General features: G+C 36.3%; 1 protein-coding gene across 1 annotated transcript in view; it reads left to right on the plus strand.

Moving 5' to 3' along the window:
- Window positions 1-9,270, plus strand: part of LOC117170745 (serine/threonine-protein kinase 11-interacting protein) — a 98,680-nt gene extending 89,410 nt beyond the window's left edge. The window contains exons 19-21 of the mRNA XM_033357776.1: window positions 1,417-1,522; window positions 8,792-9,019; window positions 9,103-9,270. Of these exons, the coding sequence (XP_033213667.1) occupies window positions 1,417-1,522; window positions 8,792-9,019; window positions 9,103-9,270 (502 nt within the window). The remainder of the gene's footprint in view (window positions 1-1,416; window positions 1,523-8,791; window positions 9,020-9,102) is intronic.
- Window positions 9,271-13,490: the final 4,220 nt, after the last annotated feature.

Consider the following 13,490-nt stretch of genomic DNA (forward strand, 5'->3'; position numbering starts at 1 on the left):
AGAAGACATAAGCCAAGGCCTCCCTGGATCTGTCTGCATTCCTCCCGACTGGCACATGCTCTCCATCACCATACTCACAACCAGATCAACCCGACTGAAGTTCTCTCCAGGCTTCGGCCAAACCCACACCATCCTGTTCTCTCCAATCTAGCTCTGGCCCGATCGAAGAAGACGCAAGCCAATGTTCTCCCCACCACCGGGATCTCCCTGCATTCCTTTCGACTGGCACATCGTCTCCATCACCAACCCCACAACTAGATCAACCCAGTTGAAGTTCTCTTCGGGCTTCGACCCAAGCCACTTCTCCCTGTCCTTTCCGCTCCAACCCTGGCCCGAGCGAAGAAGACGTAAGCCAAGGCCCCCAAGGTTCTTTCTGCACTTCTCCTGACTGCCACATCATCTTCATCACCATCCTCACAAATAGATCAACTTTTCAGCTTCAACCGTGGCCCGACCGCAGAAGACCCAAGACACCGGAATCGCTGTATTTTGTTGAAAATTTTTCTTTTTTGGGTAGAAAATTCATCTGCTTCTTTGAAAATTTAACTAATTGGTTGAAAGTAGAACAATTTTGTTTAAACTAAATTTTTTAATGAGAAATTCATCATTGTAGTTGAAATTTTTTTTTTCGTCTGAAATTAATTTTTTTTAATGTAAATGTATAAATCCAACTATTTGGTTAGAAGTTAAACTGTTTTATAAACAATGCGTTTTTTATATTAAAAATTAATTCTCACGTATAAAATGTTATCTTTTTGGTTGAAAATATAACTGCTTGGTTGATGGTGAGCGAAATTTCGTTTTTTACATATTAGATGAATTTTCAGCTTCCAGTTTGCTTGCGGCTGAACACTCTAAATCCTATGGATATGGTAAAAAGCGTAAGTTTAATTTTTTTTAATTCTAAAATTGTACAATTTTTTCAATTTCCGTTATGTATACCAGATGAGCATTTTTTAAAAAAAGATCATGGATTTTGTCATGGAAAATTGCAATCACCTATAGCCCTATCTTCATCTCGTTCTATTTCTTTGCCGCTTCCAGCTTTGGAAATGGTTGGATATCACAATTTTTTGAAAAATCCAGTCAAAGTGAAAAATGACGGACACTCAGGTAATTTTCCCGGTAGAAAAATTAGGTTAAATTGTAAAAAATGTTGATGAGAAAGGCATTTTTCCAGTGTCTTTGACTATGAACAAAGGCTTAATCAAGTGTTCGATTCCCTACATTTTTGGTGCTGTGCTCACTGGTGAAAATTATGAATTTGAAAGTCTACATTTTCATTGGGGGCGCAGAAATAATAGAGGTTCTGAACATGTCCTAAATTGCGTCAGGTATATTAAACTAAAATTACAAAATAAAAATGACCGTCTAGACTTTAATCGTATAAATTGTTTAAACATTCATTTGTTTCAGATATCCAATGGAAATGCATGTTATTCACAGAAACAAGATCTATCCTAACATGGAAGTTGCGTACAATAATTCGGATGGACTCTCAATTTTGGGAATCTTCTTTCAAGTAATATAGCACGGCGCTCAACATTTTTTAAATTTCGAACCACTTACCTTCGCAAAAAGCCACTTTTTAATTCAATCTCTAAGAAGAAGGGAAATACGAAAAGTTTTCACAAACATGTGGAAAAAAATTCTTTTGAATAAAATTAATATTAGGGCTACATTAAATTCATTTTTAAACGCTTGAAATTTCTAATATTTCAAGTAAACGTGTTGTATTTTTAACAATATATCTGAATTTTCAACAAAATAGTTGCAGTTTTATCCAAAAACTTCACTTTTCAACAAAGAAGCTTAATTTTCTACCAAAATCGAAAAATTTTCAAGCGACTAATAGATTAATTTTTAACCAAAGAAAAAAACGAATTTTCCACAAAATAGTTACAGTTTTAACCAAAGAGATCAACTTTCATCCAAAAAGATTAATTTTAAACTTTAATAAATTCTATTTGTACACGGCTTCGCATGGGTATCCTCTCACGATTAAGAATGACTTGTTGCGCAACACTAAACATTTTTATGCAAGTTTGGAAAAAACATCTGAAATGTTGACGCGTAAAATTTGTTCTAGAAATACATGGTAAATGATCTCGACTCGAGAAAAGTCTAAATGTCAAGCAATTTCGAGCGCCCCTAGCACTTGGATAGGTGATCATTTACGAGATACGACCGGGTTATGTACTCGAATTTTGAAAACGCGGCTAAACTCGGGGAGGTGATTTTCTGCAATTTTCCTTTCATCTGGCCAAATGTTTAGGCAAATGCGAGTTCTTCGAATAAACTCGCGTGTAACCACATTGTAATTAAATTGTACTAAAATTCATACACTGATTTACGATATCGTAAAGAGGCCTTAACGACATGGACATAGGATGTCGTAAAGTTGTCGTAAAGATGTCGTAACGATGTCGTAAATACGTCGCCAAATTTCGTGCCCACTGGGTATTCAACTAAAGAGATTAAGAAATTACTGAAAGAAATAATCAATGAATCTAATGAAAAGGAAAGTTTTTACCATCATAAATTTTTTATTTCTTTCTTATTTCTTATCATATATATAGTGCATACAATTTCTTATGAAAATAAATTTGTTTAAAGTGTTCCAATGGTTCAAAATCTGAAAAATAGTTAAGTTCAGAATTTGTTTATGAAATTTATTTGAATAATTGTGGCGTCAAGCCGCACATTACCAAAGCGTATTTGTATGCTTTTCCCAACTTTGGCATAATTATAAAATCTAGCTTTTGGATACCAGCTGAAAGGTGCGACAGCTATCAGTCCTAAATCTTGTTCTTATATCAGGGACGCTTCACCCTTTGACGTGTACGTCCCTCGAAAGACAAGGCAGTACGCACTTGACCGTGAACCATGTTGCCCCCCCCCCCCCCCATTGCCAAATTTATATATTTTTGTCATCCAATAAACTTGTTGATTGTTATTTAATTTGTGCATTCCTTGTTTTATTTTTACATTCTATTGAATCCGCAAAGTGGTGACTGCAGTGCCACTCCAAGTTAGTGATCGTTTTCCGTGCAGTGACTCCCAACTCTTGAATGATTTTTTTGTGTTTAGTGTGCATAGTATAGCTCTTCTGTTACTTTTTCGGGTTTTTCTTGAAATTCGCATTGTCGCGATCATGTTTACCACCGGTACAGAAACTCTTTCTGCTCTAACACTGCCAATATCTACGAACGCTTCTGGCAGCAGACTGAATAATTTCTCGTATTATGTCGCGGTGCGAATCCCACATTTCTGGCCCACAGACCCAGAAATGTGGTTCGCGCAAGTAGAAAGTCAGTTTGCCCTATTAAATGTACAAACTAATACGATAAAATTCAATTATATCGCGGGAAACTTGGACGATAAATACGTCGCGGAAGTGCGCGATATTTGAACTCTGCCGAAGGGAGATCTCGGCAGGACATACGTCAATTTGAAAGTTCAGCATATCGACCGGTTAAGTGCATCTCAAGACCAAAAAACGCAACGCCTCTTAGAGCATGAGGAAGTCGGTGACCGGACGCCATCACTGTTTCTGCGACACCTCCGAGGACTCGCGGGCAACTTTTTTCCAGATACCGTCTTACGACCTCTCTGGCTCGGTCGACTGCCAACAGCCGCGCAAACCACCCTGGAAACTCAGGACCAGGCAAATCTCGACAAACTTTCGTAACTCGCGGACGCGATCGCGACGGCGCTAGGTACAAAGACTAACGTAGCTGATGCGAACGGTCCCAGGCCGGGTAGACCTCGATGCCCTTTTCGAGCAGCTTTCCCTAGTGACTACTAGTGAACTACAACTGAACGGCAAAATTGCTCCCTACAAGGATGCCTGGATGGGAATTCGTTCCATGCGAAAAGGATCTGCATCGTGGCACGAACTTCTAGAGCAATACCCAGAAATAAACCGTCCAGCTGGTTCTGTCGTCGATTTGAAACATTTAACGAAGAACTACATTCACACTACACCTGGACCACCGGTTACAGAAAAATCACGACGCATTGCCCCGGATAGTTTCAGACAAGCGAGGACGGAATTCCAGGATATGATGCAAATGGGTCTGACAAGAGTCTCAAGGAGTAGATGGGCATCACCTCTTCACATGGCACTGAAGAAAGGGCGTTAATGGAGACCCTGTGGGGATTACAGGAAGCTCAATTCCAGGACTATTCCCTGACCCTGTGCCACATCTCCACAACTTTGTACATGCTCTTTTCGGTAAGAATACTTTCTCTACTATCGACCTTGTCAGAGCGTACAACCAGATACCAGTTGCGTTTAAGGACATTACGAAAACGGCCATCAGGACACCTTTCAGATTGTACGAATTCCCGTTCATGTCCTTTGGACTCCGCAACGCAGCTCAAACTTGTCAGCGATTCTTGGACGAGGTACTGAGAGGATTAGAATTTTTATATGTCTACATTGACGACATTTTCATCGCATCATCTTCAGAGGAGGAACACCAGGAACATCTTCGTCAATTCTTCGGCCGTTTAAAAACCTACGGAATTCTCATCAACCCAACAAAATGTGTCTGGGGAGCATCTTCCGTGAAGTTTCTTTGGCCCGAAGTGACTCCACTGGGTATCAGGCCACTTCCAGAGAAAGTCGAAGTCATTCTCAATTACCCTCAACCTAAAACAGCGAAGGATCTCGACGATTTCTGGGAACGATCGATTTTGATCATCTCGCAATCCCAAAGACAGCTGAACAACAAGCTCCACTTAACGATCTTCTTCAGGGTAACATAAAAGGAAAATGTTCAGTTCCATGGACTCCAGCAGCTTTAAAGTATTTCGAAGAATGCAAAAAGAGCGTAGCAGAAGCTGTTTTGCTAGCTTTTCCTGCGCCTGAAGCTTCTTTGGCAATTTTCACAGATGTTTCGGATTTCTCAGTGGGTGCGGCCTTGCAGCAACGAGTCGACAACGGATGGCAATCTCTTGCTTTTTTATTGAAGAAGCTCACCAGCACCGAACGGAAGTATGGAGCATACGACCGAAAATTGCTGGCCATTCACATGGCTGTGAAATATTTTCGGCACATAATTGAAGGACGAGATTTCATCATATTCACCGACCACAAACCATTAACTCTTGCCTTCCAGCAAAAATCTGACAAATGCTGTCCTCACCAGTTTCGACATCTCAACTTCATAGGACAATTTGGCATCGACATCAGGCACATCTCAGGATATTGACAATTATCTCAATATCTCAGAAATTTCGACGGATATTTACTTCTCAGCTCTCGCTAAGTCACAGGAATCAGACCAGGAACTTCAGCACAATCTTAAATCACTATCACTTAAAAAAGATATCACTTCTAGATACAGGTATAAGCCTATACTGTGACGTGTCTCCCTCCATAGCTCGACTGTTCGTCATGGAAGCTTTCCGGCGGTCGGCCTTTAACTCCCTAGACCAACTAGCACACCCAGGAATTAAATAGGCACTAGTCTGTCTTCAATGCCAACGGACGAAAATATCTCTTCGCGTTTCGTAACCAGTAGGAATTTTCTCAGCACCATAAAAAAGGTTCGAGCATATCTACATGGACCTTGTCGAGCCTTTGCCTTCGGCAGACGGCTATCAGAATTGCCTGACAATCGTGGACCGTTTCTCACGCCGGCCAGAAGCTGATCTAAAATGTCACGTCGGCGAGAGGTGGATCGAAAAAATTCCCATCGTTCTACTCGCTATCAGAGCAGCTTGGCGAATGATAACGTTACGACGCAATTCGTAGAGGACATGAAAAGGCATTTCCATAACCTCAAACCAGTGCCTGGTTCTCGCCACGGAAAAAGACATGCTTTTGTGTTCAAAGATCTGAAAACTTGCGACCACGTTTTCGTTCGCCATGAGGGAATAAAAAAAGCTCTGCAAATGCCTTATGATGGGCCATACGCAGTTATCAGTGGATCTAACAAAACCTTCAAGGTGAACATCAATAGAAAGGATGTCACTTTGTTGATAGACAGATTGAAACCACTCTACATCATCACAGAAGAGTAACCACAACAGCATGTTACACCAATCCCACGTTGTGAAAAACTTACACGTAAATTTCAGGAGTAAACCTTCAACAATACAGGAACGATAACCAGGTCTGGCAGACGAGTCAGATTTCCTGACTGCTTTTAGAGTGGTCACTCGTTTTGTTTTTGTGTTCCCTAGTGATTCAGTTTTATCTCAAAGTGTTAGTGCAAAGTGTCACACCAAAGAATTCGGTGATTTGTGAAAGTGGCAATATTTTCTTTCTCTCAATGTATTTAATATCTTTTGTATGCACGTATGATGGTATGCTCTCAGTAAACAAAACGTGGAGTCCAGATTTTGCTAATTTTTTCTCCATGTGGTGGAGTCTACGATTTTGACCAAAAGCTGGTCCACTGCTCGGCACTGCTATAGCATTTTCCACCGACTCTTCAAGAATTGGCCAATTCTAACTCCACGTTTTACTATCAATTTTTACCCCAGAAAGCAGTCGTAGAACCCCTCAACTTTCACCCAAACTCGTGAACTCCATGACTCGCTGTCGCTGCCTTGGTTTCTCTTCCAAATCTTCAGCTAGCTCACATGAGCAGTGGCTTCAAATCCCTTGTGACGACTTCTATTTGATTTCTTTATCCTGTTAGTATCACTAGGTTCAATTCCAACCACTACTAATGGACCACCAAATTTTTTCTACAGTTTGGACGAGCTTCCAGAAGCAATCGCGTTTCTCTTCATAAATACAATATCTCCGCATTAAAATTTTACATTCTTTAGTCTTTTTGAATCATATCTATCTTTATACTTTAATTGTGTTTTCTCAATGTTCGCTCTTATCTCATCTTGAATTTTTACAGGTAATCTATATCTCTCACAATGTTCTGTTAATTCTCTTGTTCCGCAATCTTCAAACCTAAGCAAATAGTTATACAATGTTTGATACGGTGTTTTTCCAGTAGCTACACTAACTGTAGGATTTAAGTCACGTTCAATTTTTCCAAGTTTCAGGTCCCATTTATCTTCCTCATCATCATCAATTGAACATTTCATAAGAGGTCAAATTGTCTGATTAAGGTATTTTACGGATAAAATTGTTTTCTGCGAATTTTTTTTAAATTAGGACTGTAGATTTATTAGAGCATTATCTAAAGTTTGGTCCAATTAGAAAAGGGCTGACCATTTAGAAGTTGAGATAAGTAAAATCCAAAATCGCATCTTATGCACGTAAGGCCTATCCCAAGGTATTCAAAAAGAAACAAGCGTTTAACAAAATAGTTACATTTTCCGGAAAAAACTTTTTTTTCATTCAACGAAAAAACAATTTTTCAATCAAATAGTTCATTTTTCAACTAAGGAAATGGATTTTTTATTAAAATATTGAATTTTCAACAACAAAATTATAATTTTTAGCAAAAGACTTAAACTTCAAAATTATGTTTTGTTCAAAATTTAAATATTTCATAGAAAATTTAATTTTTGTTAAAAATTTCTATTTTGTTGTTGAAAAAGGAACTGAAATCTTTTCTGAATGGAAGTACAAGATTACAAAAAATTGGTCGTTTTTCATTAAAAATTCCTCTGTTTTAGTGTAATTTTCCTTTTTCTTTTATAAAAATTCAACTATTTGGTAGAGAATTCAACTTTTTTGTTAAAAATTCATCTGTATTGGATGAAATTCAACTTAAAAAAAATAAGAACTCATCTGTTTTACGAGAAATTGCATCTTCTTTGGATAAAAATGCTACTATTTGGCAGAAAATTCTACAATTTAGCTGAAAAGACATCGCTTTTAGTTAAAAATTTGTGTTTTTGGATTGAAAATTCAATTTTTCCGTAGAAAATTATTTTTTGTTTAAAAATTCATATTTTGATCGTGAAGGCATCTGAAATTTTTGCAACTGAAAATAACACTTTTTTAAAAATCGATCTTTTTGATTTAAAAATCCATTTGTTTAGTAGAAATTTTATTTTTCTTGATTAAAATGCAACTTTTTCGTTAAAAATGATTCCTCATTGCTTAAGTAGTTAACTATTTTGTTTGAAAGATTTTGAGTCACTTTGTTAAGAAATAATTTTTTTAAGCTTACATTTATTTTTAGTTGAAAATTCATCTCTATTATTGAATCTGTAACTTTTTTGTTGAAAAGTAATCTTTTTAATTGAAAATTCAACTAATTGGATACAAGTTAATACAGATTGTTTAAAACAGTTTCGTAGAAAATTAATTTCTTGTTGTAGTCATACTTTTGGTTTGAAAATTCAATTTTTGTAGAGAAAATGCGTCTTTTGACTTAAAGGTTCAACAGTTTTGGGTAAACTTTTATTTCTTTCTTGAGAAAAATTCGTATTTGTTGATAATTCGTCTTTTTAGTTTTAAAATCCTTTTTTTTTGTATAAATTACATTTTTTGAGGTTTAAAATTTAACTATTACGTTATAAATTTAAATATTTTGTTAAAAAATCATCTTTTATACCTAAAAAGAGATTTTTTGTTTAAAATAAACTAATCAATTTGAACTTTATCATTTTTATCTAAAATACTCTTTTAATCCGTTTATAAAAGATTATATGTTAAAAGTATGACAAGATTAAAATACTGTATGGCTCCTAAAGTAGAAAACACTTTTCTAAATTGACCAAAATTATTAAAATAATCAGAAGTAAATTCCCGGTTTTTAAATTAAATTTCGGGTCATTTCCGGCTTTCTTCTCCTTCAAGTTGCCACCCTGTCATTATTTTATATGAAAATGAAATAATAATTTGCAAATTCTACTTTAGTTACAGGAAGAAGATAATCCTCGACTTTTTCCCCTTATAAAAGTTTTACCCTATGTTCAAGAGATTAATACTGAAGTTTCAGTAAATGTACTTCTAACTTTATCTGATTGGATGCCTTCAAGCACTGAATTATTTTACACCTATAAAGGTTCTTTAACATCGTCACCATACAGCGAGGCAGTAACTTGGATTATTTTTCCTACAACTGTTCCTATATCCTTTCACCAGGTAAAATTAATCCACTCTCAACTATCTTGAAACAAAATAACAAAATTAAACCCAAAACAATATCGTTTTCTATTTTTCTAAAGCTAAATAAATTTAGAATTATCTCAAATGGCGAAGGATTTCTAACCGATAATTATAGGCATCTTCAGCACGTTGGATTGAGAAAAGTTTACGTCAGAAGAATGGACACAACCCATGAAAACGAAATATTAACGACGAATATCACAAATTTATCATGGTTTTGGGAATAAAAAAAATGTATTAGTATTATTAGTGTGGCTATTTGGCTGATGATTTAAAATTCCTGGTCTTTTCCCAGTTTCTCCTGGTTTAGTTTTTCAATTTTCCTAGTCAACTAAAAATAACATATTCATATTTGTCGCAAAATGCAAATATTTATTTTAAATCATGAGGTGCATTCTACACAACCATTAATACAATAGAGCAAAAAATTACAAATTAAATTAAATTTTTGATAAAATTAGGAATCTTCAACTGGAATAGTGGAATTTTTAACTAAACAGATAAAATTTTAACTAAAATTATGAATAATTAACTTAAATACTTGAATTTTTAAAAACAAAAAGATTAATTTTGTACCAAAAAATACAATTTTTCAACAAAATACATGAATTTTCACGAAATAGTTGAATTTTAAACTAGAAAAAAATCATAATTTCAACATAAAATGGAATAGTTGCATATCTGGTTTTACTAAAAAAGATAAATTGTCAACCAAACTCAAACACTTAAGTTGTAAGTTAAGAAAATCAATTTTCAACCAAACAAGATTTAAATTTTCAATAAAATACTTAAATTTTCTTTTTCATTCAAAGAAAAAACAAGTGTTTAATCAAATAGCTCATTTTTTAATCAATGAAATGAATGTTTAATTAAGGCCATGTGACGAGAGGGTCACGTGACCAAACCTAGTCTTCGATTTTTCTTTCCCAACGTACGTCTAAACGAAATGAGGTATCGCTCTGAAAATTTGGGAAATGAAAGAGGAGGTAATAAAGTCCATGTCTCTGCTTTGTTCCGGTGGAAATTTTAAGAAAATTTTTTTTTTTTGAAGAAAATACCTGTGGAACTTTTCTTTCCAAACTTATGTCCACACGGAATGAGATATCGTGTAAAAATTTGGCACGATACATAGAAGGCATGCAAGAATTTGTCTCTGATCCTAAATAATTAGAATAGTGAAAAAAGTTTTTTTTTAAATTTCTATTTTGGAGAAATACCGATCGTGCTGTCGTCAAACCCTGCAAGCAATTTGCAATGTTGTCAATGGGCTAGTTATGAGGTTTATATTTATCAAAGTGGGACAAAACAACAAAAATCGCTCACGAACATTATGCACCAATAATGCAAAAACTAATGTTGGCACTTGAAATGCAAATAAACATGTTTGGTCTGACATACGTATCAGTTTGGTATCAGCTGTGTCAAAGCAGCACTAGCGCGGCGAGTAGACAACTTCGAACTTCTAAGGGTCTGTGGGTAAAACAGATTGCATGATTATCGTCGGAGAAAGTTAAAACTCAAACTTCTACTGTAAAACCTAAATGTGCCCGTCGATAATCATTACTTGCATAAACTTCTTTCTTCTTCCAACTCTTTGCAAGGCCACAAACGATCCTTTAATATTTATTAACATTTCCCGAAAAAAATTTCCGCGTTATTTAAACTTTTATTTTTCAATATGGATGAAAAATATTGATCTTAGGGCTGACTTGATCAGCTGTTACACTCATCACATGGCCTTAAAACGATGAATATTCAATAAAAATATAAAAAAATTTCAACAAAAGAGTTTATTTTTCAACAATTATTAAAATCGTGTTGTGATAGATCACTAGGTATGAATCTACAAAAAAGAATCTGTGGTGAAATTTTAGTATGATTATAATTTAAAAAATTCAATGTGCAAATTTGACTTGCAGCAGCATTTTTATCGGTTTGAATGATTCAGGAATGATTCAGGACTTCAACTACTACAAATAAATATCATATTCGTTTATTTGTTGGAAATTGTAGACGTCTCACATTTCGGGATTCCAAATCCTCCTTATCTTCAACAAACGATGCGTGCGCTTTATTCAGGTATTTCATGGAAATTATTTATCAGTGTATGATTTTTTTTTCTCAAACTCGTCAATTTAGAATTTCCGCCAATTTTTAGGACATTGTAATATTTTGTACTTGTTTGTGACATTTCAATGTGACATGGTATGATTTTTCTGACCTCGAAATCTATAATATCCGCCAATTTTTAGTATATTATAATATCTTGTGTTGACTCTATAATATTTCAATGTGTCAGGGTTCGATTTTTATAACTCGTCTAATTATAATATCCGTCCATTTGTAGGATATTATAATGTGTGTATTATGCTCTATTTTCTAATATTTTAACTTCTTAATTAAAATTTGATCATTTATTGTGTGAAAACTGATACTGTCTCAAGGAAGTTTTTGTCGTAGTGGGAATGTTATCTGAATGAATCTCGTTTAATTTCAATTGATATAATAGTCGTCATCTAAACCAGATCTCTGTCATTATATTTGATAATCTTAAACAGAATTGTGTTTGATAATTTATTTGAAGCATTTTACTGATTTTCAATCAATTTAGGCTCAATTTTATTCTTAATTTATTATATTTATATAATTTAATTCTTTTTATTTCAACAAAAAATTTTTATTTATTATTTGCATGTAAGGTTTCAGCTTCTTCAATTTATTTTGCGAGTGAATTTTATATTTCTAAACTAATTCTAGAATCAAATAAAACTTTAAAAAAATATTTTGCGATGATTTCAGAAATTTATATTTCCAAATATTAAAATAAAATTTAATGGTTTTAAAATTTTTGTGGGGTGCCGTCTTTTAGAACACAGTAAACTTCCCCCGAAATATTCGCTAACATCTGATAAGACCCCGCCCGGGACGGTACGAGCTTGGCATTAAACCTCGCAGCGCTTTGGAAAGTAAATGACTTTGAGTGAAAGCCCCGTCACCAATTGAAAAACGAGGCGTACTCGATACTGGTGTGGGCGCGTAACTGGATTGGTAATTAGTCTGGTTTTGCCGGGCATCTCCTTCTCTCTGCTGATGTTCTTCGAATTCTTCCAGGTTTCGAATCTCCCGGAAGCGCCATTCTCCAGGTCTGAGAATGGTATCCTGAAAAGTAGATAGAATGGAGTAACCCCAGTTGCCGTGTTCCGTCGTCGTCGTAGACCAGAAAGAAGTGCTGGAATGTGTCTATTCCAAGCACGCTGTTTACTCTTGTTGAGGCGGAGCCTGAGGCCCTTCTTGTCCTCCTGGTTTCACTGGGACTTGCACGGTGGTGTTAGGCGGGCGTCGCCCATAATTCATAGTCCCAGTTGTGAACGGCTTTTTGCCCAAATGTGACCCGTGAATTGTGGGCCATATTCGCTTAAAATTCGTTTTAGATACCCGAAATGAGAGAAAAATTTTTCCTCGAGCAACTTGACTGCGTCTGAGGCGTTACAGACACGCATGGGAAAGCCTCGACCCATCTCGTAAACATGTTTGTAACCACCCTAATGTGTGTGTTCCCTTGGCATCTGGCGACGTACTGACGAATTTCCTGATTCATGCCCGTCCAGAAGAAAAATTCGCGTACTGAACGTATTCTCTCTTCAGCACCGGGGTGCCCTGAAAAACGTTTGTCATGGTGATCGCGAATAATCGCCATTCGCCGCTTAAAACGGCGCGATGCCAAAAACAATAAATTCCAACGATTCATTCCGCGCGCGTGTCTTTTTGATCTTCTAACCGCGTTAGAGCTTCACTGTCCGTATCGAGGGTGAACGGTCGATCTTCCAAATAAGGTCGGTAATGTTAAACTGCCCAGACGACGGCCAAACATTCTTGCTTTTTGCAATGATATTTGGTCTCCACAGGTGAAAATTTCGCACTTGCGTATGAAATGACGTGAGGTTTTCGCTGTATTAAAACGGCTCCCATCCCTCTCGCGCTCGCATCGGTTTGTAAGATAAAAGGCTGAGAGGAGTCCGGACGACTTATCGAACACGGATTGGTAAACACGTTTTTACCGCTTCGAAAGCGAGTGCTTTCTCGGGAGTAATTTTAAATGGTCTTTTTGGCGAAAGTAAATCAGTTAGAGGTGCGAGAATTTGTGAGGAATCGGGGATGTTTTTCTTGACCCCGTTACACGTACCGATGAAAGATTGTAGTTCCCGGCGTGTTCGAGATAAGAAGGCGTTGCGAATTACGTTCATGTACTCTGGCTGAGCTGCGTTACCGTCGGAACTAATGCAGTGACCAAGGTAAGGCAGTGAGTCGCCGCCGAAGTGACATTTGTCGGGCCAAATCGTGAGCCCGTAAATATCGAGGAGTGACCAGGGCGATGTGTACTAAATGTTCCTGCCAAATTCGGGAGTAAATAATAATATCGCCCAGGTATGTCAATGCGAAAACACCC

The sequence above is a fragment of the Belonocnema kinseyi genome, chromosome 4 (assembly GCF_010883055.1).
Source record: "Belonocnema kinseyi isolate 2016_QV_RU_SX_M_011 chromosome 4, B_treatae_v1, whole genome shotgun sequence".
Classification (NCBI taxonomy): domain Eukaryota; kingdom Metazoa; phylum Arthropoda; class Insecta; order Hymenoptera; family Cynipidae; genus Belonocnema; species Belonocnema kinseyi.